Here is a 15,450-nt window from a genome sequence, read left to right as displayed (position 1 = left end):
CAGTATTTAATCTTCTATATCATTTTATACTTCTTTACTTTAGGCCCATTATTACTCAACATTAATTTATTAAAGCAGCCTATAGGTCTGGATATTGGCTACTGTTGATGTCATTTGCAGCCCAGTCAATAAAAAGGTTAAGCAGAATTTTTATAGATATTTTCATGTGAATGAGTGGACCAATCGTCAAATGCACATGCAGTATATGATAAGATATTCCTTTATTGATCCCCATGGGGGAAATTCGAGTGTTACAGCAGCTCCAGCACAGAATAAATACAGTTAGAGTAAATAACTGTATTTATTAAAGCAGTATGACAAGTTACAACTATATAGGAAAACACTATATATATATATATATATATATATATATATACTATACAGGGTGAGTCAAAATTATGTTAACACTTGAATGGCAAAAAACTTTTATTCACAAAACATACTTTATATGTGTAAGATGATTTAAAGGACAGTTTCAACCTGTTCGTCATCATGTTCAACACACAAAAAACAGCGAGCAACAGTACCATTTAAAGCCCGAACACACATTTCGCAGGGAATAGATCCATCAGTGTTAACATAATTTTGACCCACCCAGTATATACATATGTGTGTTGTATGTAATATAAAGTCCAGTGCAGGAAAAAGTGTGGGAGAAGGATATTTGAGTTAAAGTGGAGGAAGCTGGTCAGTGTGAGGACAGCCTGTGTATTCTGCTATTGTAATGCAGTCTGATAGCAGTGGGCACAAAAAACGTCTAAAGCGCTCCGTCTTGCTCTTAGGTGGAATGAGCCTATGACTAAATGAACTTCCCAGCCACCATAGTTCCACTTGGAGAGGATGAAGGGGGTTGTCCAGGATCGCTCTGATTTAGTCCTTCATCCTCCTCTCACCCACTACCTCCAGAATGTCCAGCTCCAGACCCACCACAGAGCTGGCTTTCCTCACCAGTTTGTTGGCTTCTCCAGCATTGATGCCACCACCACAGCACACTACAGCAGAAAGAAGGCACTGGCCACCACAGACTGATAGAATACTTTTACCAGTCTATTGCACACATTAAATAACCTCAGCCTCCTCGGAAAGAATAGTCTACTCTGTTCTTTCCTATAGAGGGCATCAGTGTCATGTGACCAGTCCAGTTTGTTTTTAATATGCTGTTAATGTATATACATGCACGTCATGTATGTATGATATGTGCACTGAATTCATCATATGTATGCAAAATGTCACACTTGAGCCCAATTCCAAGAAAAAATGCACTAAAGCAGAAAAGTTCATTATGAAATGTTATTGATTTTTTTATGTAATTTTAGAAAATAATAAAGAAACTGTACTTATATTAAAGTTGTTTGGAAATGTATCATGGTCTTAATATAAAGTAATATAAAAATCATTTTTCAGTCTTTTTTTTAGTCCTGACCTAAACTCAGACATACTGTGGTATGACATAAAAAAAAAACAAGCAGCTTATGCCAAACAACAAAACTGGCAGTGTGTCTGATTTAATGCGCATGGGTGAAGGAATTCCTCTGTAGTGATGTAAAAAAAAAACAAATATCAAGTTATAAAAAGTGATTAGTTGCCATCATGGCTGCTAAAGATGATACGAGCAGTTATTTTGGGAAAAAACACTTTTCACAAGGGTTAGATAAGTGTTGTATAACTTTCCTAAATAAATGTAAATTATGTAAATGTAAGCCATGTTTAGTTTACTTGTACAAAAAGAAACGCTTTATTTGATACATTTTAAGACAGGGCTCTGTGTGCAGGTCAGCAATGGTCTTCCAAACCAAGCTGATTTTCAGAAGCAGTGTGGATTGTAACTTTTTACTTGCTATGCATCGTTCTGTGATTCAGTTCTGTAAGCTTATGCGCCCTGCAGTTTTGCAGCTGAGCTTTTGTTATTTTTTCTTTGCATTTAAAAAATCGGGGCAGCGCTAACAAAACAAAGGTTTGCTCTGTTCAAAGTTACCGTTTTCATTAGTATAACCCATTCCACTGCCAGTGTTGGTCTGTGGAGATGGAATGGTTCTATGTTTTAAATAGCAGCTGTAAAGTGTTCTAGCCCACTACTACTAAGATCTGAAATCTGGGGATCAAGGGTGTGAATCTCAGCGGTGCTATTAGTCGCTTGGGTGTTTGCGCAGACACAATTGGCTAATGTCCGAGGTGCCATTGGGATGAGCACTTGTCAGTGCGCCCTCAGTGCCTGTTCCAAGCCCGGATAAAAATAGGAGGGTTGTGTCAGGAGGAGCATCCGGTATAAAAGTTGTCAAGTCTAGTATGCAGACCAGATCCGTTGTGACGACCGTAATCCTTGGGCAGCTAAAAAAAAAACAAAAAAAAAAACAGTTTAATGATCGATTGGTGTCCTATTCAAGCTGTGTTATATTGCGCCCAGTGATCCCCGGGAAAATCGAACCACCTTGACCCTCTCCAGGATAAAGCAGTTGTTAAACATGAAAATATATGATTAAATTAATAAAACTTTAATTTTTATTAGATTTAAGAGTAAATAAGCGTTTCTTTAAAAATATTAATATATTAGTATTAATTTAGTTTTATATTTTCAATATAAAAGATAACAAAATGCTTATAAAACATACAGACCTTATATAGCTAAACCGGGCTGGGATAGGACCATTTCTGAAGTGCATGTCTAGTGGCGCTGGGTAGTGAATGGATGAAAATGTTCCACTTGGCACTGGGTATGGTAGCAGGGCAGTGAGATTTATTGCTGTCATGTTCAGTTATATATGCACTGTGTATATGGATGGTGAAATATTTTGTCATGATCTGTATCACTAAATCTCTCACTCTCTTCCCTCTCTGTCTCTTTCAGCTCTCAATTTACTCGGGCTAAATTGGCGCCTGAAGCCCACCACTGGGCATCTTGTCAGCACCGGCCTAAGCGCTGGGATGCCTGGTACTGGTGATGTAGCAACAGTGCCCTCCGGAGGCAGAGGTAAGAATAGTCCACAATACAACCCAAGTTGATCAAGTAGCGTAATGTGTGTCATCTGAGATATTAAAATAAACCAGGTAGGTAGGAGGTGGAAAATATTTACTTTATACATTTAGTGAGCAATTTATTAGAAACACCTGTCAGGTTAGTACATTAAAATAATGAATTTTAGTAGCAGATATGTATTTAATTTTTTTAATTGTATTTTATTGTATTTTTGTCAATCGAATTACCCTCAGGGTTGAGTCTGGTTTCCTTGGTTGCAAGGCAGAAATACCATGGATGGGGCACCAATCAACTCACCCCAGTACCTTCTGTGTAGACGTCCAGCCTGGTCAATAGCACCGCCAAGTTTCAGTGGAGGCATCCTTGTTTTGAACTTGTGTAAATGTGTAGCCAAAACATGCAGAGCTTGTAAAAAAAAAAACAGTCAAGGGTTTCATCTTGACAATTTTGACATTAGTCAAATGTAGCTCAGTCATACAGCTGTTCAGTCTGTGCTAAAGGCAGTAGAAAAGGCCAAATACCTTTTTAAGCATCATAAACTAGAATGTGGCTGAAAAGGATTTTAACCTTAGCACATCTGTTTTTAAATCATAACGGTTTTTTGCGATACAAACACACACGTTTTGCCTCTACAGCAATTTTGTTTGCTTTAATGGCACCAAGGTAAAAAAAAGAATGATAATAATGACTTAAAATCAGTTGGCATTTTATACAAACTCTTAGTAATTAAATGGATAATGCAAAACATTGCTAAAAAAATTAATGGTGCGTTTCATGCAATAAAAACATCCTACATAAAAACACAGCATAATTAGATTACAACGTTTAGGTTACTCTTCAAAATAACAGCATTGCATCATGTCTTTCATTTTTCAACTTTCAATAGTTTTTTTTATTACAGTAATCCTGCTCTAAGAAACATGAACTTTTTGTAAACTGTAAATGTATGTTTTCAAGGTTTCTGGCACATTCAAATGTGGAAACTCAAAAGATGCATCAATGTTGTTCTGTTACTGCTGGACTCAAATTTATCTCTAATGATAAAGAGGCGGCACACTGGCTAAGTGGGGAACACTGTTGCCTCACAGCAAGGAGGTCCCTGGGTTCGATCCCCAGGTGGGATGGTCCGGGTCCTTTCTGTGTGGAGTTTGCGTGTTCTCCCCGTAAGGTATATTGGAGATACTAAATTGTCCATGACTGAGTTTAACATTAAAGTTGTGTGAACTGATAAATCTTGTGTAATGAGTAACTACCGTTCGTGTCATGAATGTAACCAAAGTGTAAAACATGACGTTAAAATCCTAATAATAAACAAACAATCTCTAAGGATAAAAGACTAAATTAAAACACTGAAGAAACTTAAATGAAACTTAAAGGGATTAAAAGTGTTGGGAAGGAATCTCTGACCAAATTCTCTCTCCTAAAATTGTGTTATTAGTTCTATAGTTGTACACTATGTGCAACAGAGGATGTTGGTTGCATGAACTTTTTTTATATGCATTTTGGGTTTATTTTGCACAGTTGGGTTTATTGTGCACATGTCTTTAGATTCATTGTTTAGAAGTATCTCAAGTCAAAAAAAGTCAAGTGGCTTTATTGTCATTTTAGCTATATACAAGTACATATTATAATGAAACAACGTTCCTCCAGGACCAGGATGCAACACAGAACACAAGTGCAAACAACACAATAAACACCATGCAGATAAAAATAGTACAGTGTGTACGTAGTAATGTTTGTGTGTTTGTGTGTGAGATGTAATAATAATTAGAATCTTTGTCTTAGAAATACTCTAGTAGTGGCATGTACCTGTTTGTCCTTGTTTCTTTTATTCTTGTTTTCTCTTTAATGGACAGATAAAGCTGTTGAATAGTTGGTCTGGTGCTGTATTGTCTTTAAGATGCTTTGTTTGGTTTGTGGACAAAAACAATGGACATTCACTTATGACAAATGATGTAGTCATCATCATCAGCATTAAAGTCATCACATAGACTACAGCTTCCACTGACCATAAACAAAGTCAGATATTGATTACTACACACACACACACACACACACACACACACACACTAATCTCTAAAACAGAATCCACCCACAGCTAAAGAAACACTGGTGAAAGTGTGAATGACTACACAAAGAACAAGTACTTTCTGTGCAGATTCAGTATAACGTGGGCGTACTGTGGGCAGGACGACGGCGGGAGAAATGGTTTAAGCGTGTGGGGAATTTCTTTCTCTGAACCGTTTTCTTCCTGCAGGCTTAGTGGAAAGCTTTTTTGTTGTGTCGATCGAGCAATTGCACACACATACACTCACAAATGCATGCTGATAACACACATCCTTCCTATAATTGGAAAAAGGATGTAGGATTTTATTGTGGGAGTTTGTGGGTGGACCAGAGAGCTGAAGATGTTAAATGTACTAGACTCTATTGATTACAGTTTAACCAAGACATAATCTACCCTGTAGTAGATGAAATAAAGGACATTTGTCTGCTACTAACAGGCTGCAACAATCAATGGAGCAACACTAAGGCGAGGGTACAGTCGGAGTCAAAAGTTGTAAGGAACATGTGCTTAAATTATTGGATTACATGCTTGGTTGCCAGGAATTTTTGTCAGTTTATTACAGGTTTTCGGAAAATATGAACCTGTCATGCAAGAGAAGGAAAACACTTTTTAACATGCTGCATCATGGTGCCTTTACCAGGTGGCTAAATTGTGGCCCTAAAATTGAATGCAAGTGATCAGCAACAATACTCAGATACTGTAGCATTCAACCAATGCCAAGGTGGTATTAGGGAGTTCAAGGTGTTCCAACTATACATTTCCCATACCATTGCACCACCATTACATCCTATTGTGGGGCAGCACGGTGACTAAGTGGGTAGCACCGTCGCTTCACAGCAAGAAAGTCCTGGGTTTAACTCTCCTAACAGTCAGTATATATACCAAACCTAACCTATCTTTAGTAAGTGTAATCTCAATATACAACAGTTTGTTTGTGCAGAATAATATCCAACTTTAATTTTATAAAAGTCTGCATAAGCTAATGCATTTTACTTTTTTATAATGTGTTTTATTATACTGTAACTGCTAATCTTCTTGACGAATGCATGCACATTTTCATTTAATATAGCCTAACTTATGTACATTTACATTACCATTTGTGACATTTAGCCAATGCTTTTATCCGAAGCGACTTACAACTATGAATATAATTTGAGAAATTAAGGGATAAGGGACTTGCTCAGGGACCAAATAGTGGCAGCTTGGCAACATGATTACTAGTCCAGTACCTTAACTGCTGAGCTATCTCTGGCCTTATAGTAATAATAATAATTATAATAATCCTCATTTTCAGCAGTAGTGGACTAGCGTAATTTTACCGCTACACCACCCGAGTACCATCATTTTTTTATTTATTTGTTTTTTTAAATAGGTGACAGCAGCTGCTCAGGTGGCGCAGCGGTAAAATACGCTAGCACACCAGAACTGGGATTTTGAATACATCGTATCGAATCTCAGCTCTGCAATCCGGCTGGGCTGGATTGTTTAACTGTTGTTCATACAGGGAGCCGGAAAGGGACCTCATAACTGATGCAGTTACGACCTCTGCTGGCTGATTGATGGCGTCTGCACAGAGTCAGGGGATAATGTTGATCAGGGTGTGGCTGTCCGTGCACAAGGCTGATCCGCATATGAACTCACCTCGTGCAGGTAAAAAGATGCGGTCATACTGCACACGTGTCGGAGGGGGCGTGTGTCAGTTGCGAAGCTCCTCAGTCAGCAGTGGAGGGTTGTATCGGTAGAGGTGAAGCATAACGCAATCAGGGTAACTGAATATGATTCGATTAGGGGAGAAAATTTGGGGGGGAAATCTGAGGAAAAGAGAAAGAAGAAATTGCCGACAGCAGTAATGGATATGGCATCATTGCCTTGTAGCTTGAAGTGTAGCAGGTATATTGTTTAGGACAGCTTGGATTAGTTGAATTATATATTTATAGAGTAGCTTAGCTAATTACATTTTAAATACTCTTCCCAGCACTGATTTGCTTTAATGTTAATGCACAGTTATAGTACTGTAATTACAATTATAATTATAATTAAAATGCTCTGCAAGTCCCAGATGTAAAGATGTGTGATGGTGAACATGAAGTCAGCCTGACTCAGTCTCAGGGAGAAAGGCAGACATAAAAAAGCGAGAAGGATGAGGAGGAAGTGGAGAAGGGACAGATTTTGGGTTTGTTTGGTGCTGATGAGAGTGTTTCTGCTTGGATAAGCTCATGTCAGCAGTGTGAAGCCTTGTCTCTCCTCTCTCTCCGCTCTCTCTCTCTCTCTCACTATATGTGTGTGTCTTAGTTCTTGAGCTGCAAATCTCTCCTTCCAAGTGGTCTGTTAATGAGAGGGGATGGAGTGGAATCCCAAGGTTAGAAGGCAGCTCATGTTTTAGCAGGACTGTCAGTCAGATCTCTCTCTCTCTGTGTATGTGTATATGTGTGTGTGGTGAAAGTAGATGAGGGCTTCTTAGTGTAATGATATAACCTGTGCTGTTTCTCCAGAGCTAAAACCAGTGCTCATAATACATGTGATGCCGCCCTTACAGAAAGTTTGTCACACAGTAACATGGGTCCTAAGGCCCTGGATTCCATTTCAATATCTGGCCACTGTCTGTAAAATGTTTAACATGGTTCACTAAGTGTATTTTAAATTAAACTATATGCCAATTGAGCTGTTTATCCAAAACCTTTGTTGGGACAGTTTTATAACTGTAGTGTTTATTTCATTTAATGTCATATGTTCTACCTACAGAACTGTAGGACAGTTTAAATCAAGCTGCACATGCAAGATTAGGGTTAAAAGCTATAGCCAAATCCGTTTGGACACAAAGCTTGGTGCGTTTGGGCATGTGTAAAATCACAGGTGCGCCTTCCAAGTACAGATCCATGGTCTATGTAAAAGGAATGGTCTGGGGTTTGCTTCAAGTCAACTCCGGTGCAGACCACTCTCTGTAAAAATGATTAGCTGTCTAGGCTGGTCATTGAATAATTTGATTAGCTAATAGTATATTGTTTTGATGGTGGACATCAGTTTTCATGGAGCACAACAGTAACATTAACATATTAATGACATGGCACTGTGTTGTATGGATATAAGTGTACCTGATGCAGTAGTGTTGTTAGTAGCAGTGGCATGTTGGGAGAAGAATAGCACCTTACAGGAAAAGAGGTGGTTGATACAGTGTACAGGGCAAAAATGAAGCAACAATCAGTAGTTGTTTATCCACAATGTGCATCAATATGGTAGGTGTAGTTCATTAAAGTGTGAAAACTAATTATTTGGAAAATATAAAGTTCCAGAGACTTGTCAAATTGATGACAGCGCTTATTATTACTGTTCTGGGAGCTTATGTGGCCCAGAATGTTACTAGAACACATTTTTCTACTCATTTGTCACATTAGCCATCTCTGTGTGTGAGTGGGCAGTTCATAATAAAGGCGCTGTATTATGTCACGGGGAGAAGCAAAGTTTAATGGCTTTGGAAACCCACTCTACAGACTCATTAATACAGAGCGTGGCCTCTGTGGTATAAAATGTGTTTTTTTTTCCTAAGCTCAGCAAATGTTTAATATGGAGCAACATATTTAGACAGGGCAGTACCAATCCTTTAGATTCTGTTCCATTTAGTTAATTCTCTATTGCAACGTTCTTCTTCGTCTCTGTTTCAGGGCCGTGGCTTTTACGCAACAGCAGTATCAACAGTGGTGAGCTGGAGGTGGGTCGCAGGGTCAGTCAGGAGGTTCCCCCTGGTGTGTTCTGGAGGTCTTTACTTCATCTGCGCCAGCCCCACTTTCTCAAGTTTAACATCTCTTTGGGAAAGGATGCCCTGTTTGGGGTATACATGCGCAAAGGCCTGCCCCCCTCTCATGCCCAGGTATGCAGAACAGCAGCACGCTCTCGTATTCTCCATTAACCTTTGTGAACCTTTTTATTACTTTCTGCTTAATATGGCACCATGTTCATAATGAACCCACTTTAAACTTTTGTGTAGGCTTTCCAACAACATTTCTAATCGTCATACTTTTTTAGGTTGCTGGGGCAGACTGAGCATTTTAGATCTGGGTCCACAGTATAATCTGTGCCACTGAGAAAGCAAAAAGTGATCATTAGGAAATCCAGTCAGATAGTCGACAACATACAGCCAAATGGCTAAATCTCATTATTAAATTTAGCATTTTGAAAGCGCAATAAGCAGTCAACCATTAACATGTGCACGCCCCCTCTAATTTTGAGTTTCAGCTACACCCATTGCTTACAGATGAAAAAAAGTATGTTATTAAATTACAAAATGCTTCCTACTTAGCATAACTGGGTCCAAAATACAAAAGCAAGGTCTGTAAAGATGTGATTCAGTTAGTTTGGTCTGGAGATACTCCAATGTTTCGTATAGAACTTGACCCAACTGCATTAAACAGCTTTGGGATTATTTAAATGCCCATTATGAGCCAGGCCTTTTTGTCTGACCTTGCAAATGTTGTTTTTCCACTGAATAGGCACTCTAGCTACGAGACGAGTGATGATGGGAGATTTTCTTAATCTGAATTAGTCCTGGTCATCTGTAATGTGCTCTTCTTTCTCTTGGTCTCTTGGTTTGTCTTTCTATAGTATGACTACATGGAACGTTTGGATGGAAAGGAGAAGTGGAGCGTGGTGGAGTCTCCACGGGAAAGGCGCAGTATCCAGACTGTGGTGCAGAACGAGGCTATATTTGTGCAGTATCTGGAGCCTGGAATGTGGCATTTGGCCTTTTACAATGATGGAAAGGAGAAAGAGCCCGTCTCCTTCAGTACAGTAGCCCTGGGTATGCCTTTATACACCAGCGTATCATTTTTTTCTGCTCTAGCTTAGAGTTTAAATAAAAGATCTAAATCAAAAACACTGTTGCGACTTTGAGCATGAACTGTTTGTATCTTGTCATGACTTTGACTATGCCACTCTTAAATTTAAAACACTTTAATTTTGTGGTCGTACAGGTCCTGACACACCTTTAATTAAAGATTACTCTCACTGTGGTTCAGTGGAGTCCTTAAGGTTCAGATGGTCTTTCTAGAAGCATAGGGGTTTTTTTTCGATATATTAGATATTCCAGTATTTTCTTCTGTGTCATAGTGGTCCTGTACAAACATTAAAATAAATGCTTACATTTAATGGTAAGGGTTACGATGAGTAAAATTTATAATCTACAAGGCTGGTTAAAATCAAGCCTGCATGAGTTTAATTATATTAAATGGCTTACCAATAAAATGTGACAATTTGCTCAGACTGTGTACTGTCACAGTACTGTATGTCGCTTTGGATGAAAGGCATCTGCTATATGCTTAAAATGTAAATGTAGTTACTGTAACTAATTTGCATTTAACACTCATGTATACACTGATTAGCCAAAACAATATGACCATGTTCTGAATAAGTGATTGGCAACTCCTGTTTTGTAACAATAATGCATGTGACGGTCAGTAATATATTAAATATTGGGATGATGGTGGCTACTCATAGTAAACAGCATAAAGACCTGAGTGACTTTCATAAAGGCCAGATCTCTACTGTCCTCGAAACACTGAGGGGTGCTCAGAACCAGCTGTGGTGAATACAGTACACGCTGACAGTGGTCAGATCTGTATTGACTGCCTGTTATGCAGGTGGTCCTAATGTTTTGGCATATTTTTGTAAATATTAATTGTCAGCACTAGACCAGATGTTTAGGTGTACCCCCATTATTTTCAATTCATTACATGGTGATGGGGTTGTGCACAGCCTGAATAACAATTAATGGATGTTATTTGGAGACCAACCAATGATAATTTTCATAGCTTAATAAGGTAAAAAAAAATGCATTTCAAGTACATGCAGCATAGGGGATTAATTAAAAGCTTTAGGGATTAATCTACACCTCATTTTCATTATTCCTTGTGTGTTTTAACCTGTTGCAATGCTTCCCAGATTCTGTGCAAGAGTGCCCGCAGAACTGTCATGGTAACGGAGAGTGCACGTCAGGAGTGTGTCACTGCTTTCCCGGTTTCCACGGCGTGGACTGCTCTAAAGGTAAAACTCATCACACTTTCCAGCTCACTAAGAATCAGAAAAGCATGTTTTGTTGCTTACATACTGTATATATGCCAACAATAGAGACCAAATTCAAATAAAATCAGTCAGACATACAGAGCTAGAACACTTACCTTCTATGATTTATATATAATAAATTCTGTAGTGGTCCAAATTACAGGCTGTGTTTTAGGTTGTATTCCCTAATTAGTAATAATTAGAAATAAAACAATACATTCATATATGTGACTTTTTTAACTGCACTGTCATTTCCTGTAGTCCATGCAGGTTGACAACCAAGGTGAAATTACATTAATATCGACATTTGCTGCCTTGTTTTAATACATCAAAATTGATTCAAACTGTATGATGAGAAAACCAAGCATTCAACCACTTTTGTTTTGATGGATTTTGATATTTAAAAACTTTCAGTTTTATCCACTTCAGATTTAAACATTGTGTCTTTGTATCTTATACTCATCAATATGAAGTGAATAAATGTGTAATTATGACCAAAAAAATATATAGTCAAAACAATATAGAACAAGAATCCAGACACTGGTGAAAAGTATGTGGACATCTGATTATAATCTTGTTTGACAACCCATTTTAAAACCATGTGCATTAATATGGAGTCCCCCCCACCATCCCAATAAGGTTTTCCATTAGATTTTGTTGTGTGTCTGTGGGGATTTCTGTTCAGTGCTACTTACATGCCACTTAAATTGTTCTTCACTAAAACAGGAAAGAATAAAACTATTGTCCTTCAGATGTGGCTGAAAAAGCTGAACTCAGAAATGACCAGTAGCATCTATATTGTTTGGGTCATATAGTCTATGTAAAAAGGTTACATAAAATAAATGAATAATTTTGTAAATTCTGTTTTTTACTATTAATTTTACTACTCTGTTACAATTTCTATGGTTTAGTAATTAAAGAAAATATTAAACAATGAAATGAATCCATATGAGCCATAGCAAGTGGAGCAATAAACTGCAACTGGAAAGTTTATAGAACAAATTTTCCCCACAGACAGGTGTGTCGCACAAGATTTCACAAGCCAGCAGTCACTCGAAAAGAGTGGCAGGACAACCTGAAAACAGCAGGAACAACAGTAACAGTAAATAATAGATTTAAAAAAAAGTAATCAACTACACAATCATTTCTGTTCCTACACCCTAATAAAACTTCTCAGCTAAAAAATGAAGCACCCAGCTAAACATGTAGTAAACCAATGTAAATGATTACAACACAGTGATTTGTAGATCCAGTTGTGTTCTCTATTTTTACTGTTTACAAAATCAGTGTAGATGATGAATAAGCCAAGGAAGCAGTTTCTGCACTTCAGGTCAAAAGTACTTTGTAGTAAAAGGAATTTTAATTAAAATTGTCCTCTTTTTTTAAAACATAAGTGACAACTCAAACACAAACATTCGTGATTGGATGACTTCTATAGTTAACAATATGATGTGAAATATTCTGGCCCTTTGTTTATAAAATTCTAATAGTATTATATTGTTTCTCTTAGCCAAGGGGTGTTTTTTTTTGTTTTTTTTGAGAAAAGCATGGTCCGCAGATACCAACCTCACAACTACTCTTTGCTTAGCAGCTACACTTGTGGCAAGTGGAGCATTGTGTAAATTTTATTTCTCTCGAAACTATTTGAGTCTCCATATGAAACTCTCTATTTGTTTCGGCTGCAGCACTGTAGGCTTAGGCAGACAGAGAAAGAAAGTGTTATGCCAGCTAACTGCAGGCATGTTTAATGCCATATCCTGTATCTATGAGTGTCTGCTACTGGAGATATTACTCTGTCTCCTTGGATTAATAATATATGAGTTGTATTGCTTTGTTGCCATATCTGTGGGAGTTTGGGAGTGTTTGTGTGGGATGTGTGTTTACGCCTCATGGTTTATTGTGGGAGATCCAGGTCTCATACTGTTCGTCCCCTGTGCTTTTATATCATTTTCATTTAAGCAGTCACACAGACAATATGAATTATTACAATATGAAAAATAAATAACTTTTCACTTTTAGGGGTGTTTGTTCACCTCAAACTTTTTTTTTTTTTTTTTTAGATGTGAAGCACCTCATGGATCTAACTTTTAGCTCACCCACATGGCTTACTCGTTTGCATAGTCATTCACAGTTAACAAACAGACGTTTCTACATGAAGGCCAGCGATTGGCACTATAGACACTGTTGCTTTGCATCAATAAACTGTGGGCTAGAAATATGAGCTCAAAATGTGTCTAAAATAAATGACTTAACTTTTAAAGCTGTGGGTGATAACACAGCTGGTACCCGGCACCTCCAATTATTTGCATTATTTGCTAATGGCATTTTTCCTGAATAATATTTTCTTGTTAATTCTATATTCTTAATTATGTTTTTGTTAATAAATTAATCTATGTATAATTGTGCCTGATTCAAAATCTGTTCATTAATGACTGTCTAATTAATGACTTATTCTAATACATTGCCCAAACTTAAAATTTTATTTATTTCGTGGCTGTAATACCATTCCATAAAATAAATTCGGGCCTAATAAATTCTGCTTCCTAATTCACACTTAGTTTTAGTTTTGAAGTGCAAAACTGGCAAGCTGCTAATTGCCCAAACGTAGGTAAATAAAACAGAATATGCAGCCACATTTCCATTTACCATTTCCCCATGTTTTTGTAATCTTTCCTGTTTTGCTTATGTATGGGAGAAGCGCACCCCAAAAACAAGGCATGAACACCAGTTTCACACATAGCCAGCACAGTTTTACAAGCACGTAGTACATCTTGCCTAGTGTTTTTATATGAATTAAATACATTTTATTACTCTCTTTTTCACTATGCGTGTTTTACCAGATTTCCTAATTCAGATGTTTCTTATTGTTCTCTTTTATTTGTTTTTTCCTCTCTGGTTCTTGTCTCTGTGTACTGCAGCAGCGTGTCCTGTCCTGTGCAGTGGTAACGGACAGTACAGTAAAGGTGTATGCATGTGCTACAGTGGCTGGAAGGGACTGGAGTGTGATGTGCCTGTGAATCAGTGCATTGACTCTGAGTGCAGCAGCCATGGTACCTGCAGCCATGGCACCTGCGCCTGCATTGCTGGTTACCGCGGAGAGACCTGCGATGAATGTAAGAGTCAATATACAGTTCAGTTTTTCAATACACAAACAGTCAGTTTGGCTGTATGTATGTGACTCCTACACATTCGCTTAAGTCAACATGTTCACGTAAAAAAATACCTTTTTTTTTTTTTTCTTTTTTTCTTTCCCCCCCCCCACTCCCCCCCCCTCTTCGAGGGACCAATTAAACTTTATTATTGTTAATGCAAAGTACTAAAGTGTGTTACGCAGAGGGAAGATATACATTACATCTAATAAGGAAATAATATAAGCAAAATAATGAACAAACAGAAAAAAAAGGGGGGTGAGAGCGGAGTGTAAAAAAGGGAACAGACATGAGCAGACAAAAGGGAGAAGAAAAGTAATAGTAATAATAAATGAAGAGAGAGGAAAGAACAAAACATTTAAAAAAAATAAAAAATAAAAATAAAAAATGAATCTGTCTTGTCTTATCTGTGTGTGCGTGTGCGTGTGTGCGCATTTAGGAAAAAAATACCTGTTTAATGAAATGTAAAACTTGTTTACCAAGAGTTTCTATTCATTATAATTATAATTATTGTCATTCAGTATCCAGCAGGCATTAAGTAAATCCACCAAATGTAATCATCATTACATCTACATCTCCTCACCAGTGGTGTTGTGAAATGATAGCAAATACACTATATGTCCAAAAGTATGTGGATACCTCTTAATTGTTCAGTCACATGTTTTAGTCATGCCTATTTTTAGCAGGTGTAGAATATCTGTTATATCAAATTATTATATGCTTCCAAGATTCATTTGGCAATACCTTTAGGAAATGCTCTTGCTTTTTTATTGTTTTATCACTGTGTATCTGGGAACAAAGCAAGATCTACAAAGACATGGTTTGACAGAATGGTGTAAAAGAATTTCAATAGCATGATTTTGTAGGCTGTCTATTAAGTCTGTAATTTTACATTTTGACAGCTTTATTCAGCCTTTTTTGAGATTTTTTAAAATGTGGTATCCTTTAGGAACCTAAAGATAACTAATAGACTTTGATGAAATGGTGCAAGATGAATAAGATTTATAATTTGGCAGCACTTAATTAGCTTAGTCAGTTTTCCAATTCATTTTTCTACACTGGTTGATCAGTGTGACATATCCAATAACAAGTGGAAGGTAAACAGTTACATTTTCACAATAAATCATTAAGCCAACTGCTCTGATATGTATTTGCTGTGTTTAACAGGAACCACACACCCACACATTCACAGTTACTGCATTCTCACC

The 15,450-nt window shown here is 37.4% G+C and overlaps 1 protein-coding gene across 2 annotated transcripts in view; it reads left to right on the top strand.

Moving 5' to 3' along the window:
- tenm2b (teneurin transmembrane protein 2b) overlaps positions 1–15,450 on the top strand; it is a 431,647-nt gene that overhangs the window by 380,683 nt on the left and 35,514 nt on the right. For both annotated transcript variants that reach the window (XM_063011444.1, XM_063011445.1), the window contains 5 exons: positions 2,846–2,968; positions 8,702–8,907; positions 9,639–9,834; positions 10,974–11,075; positions 14,012–14,206. In XM_063011444.1, the coding sequence (XP_062867514.1) occupies positions 2,846–2,968; positions 8,702–8,907; positions 9,639–9,834; positions 10,974–11,075; positions 14,012–14,206 (822 nt within the window). The remainder of the gene's footprint in view (positions 1–2,845; positions 2,969–8,701; positions 8,908–9,638; positions 9,835–10,973; positions 11,076–14,011; positions 14,207–15,450) is intronic.

This window comes from Trichomycterus rosablanca, chromosome 16, assembly GCF_030014385.1.
Source record: "Trichomycterus rosablanca isolate fTriRos1 chromosome 16, fTriRos1.hap1, whole genome shotgun sequence".
Taxonomy (NCBI): Eukaryota; Metazoa; Chordata; class Actinopteri; order Siluriformes; family Trichomycteridae; genus Trichomycterus; species Trichomycterus rosablanca.
Note: the sequence above shows the minus strand (reverse complement) of the source record. Positions and strands in the feature narration are given on the sequence as shown.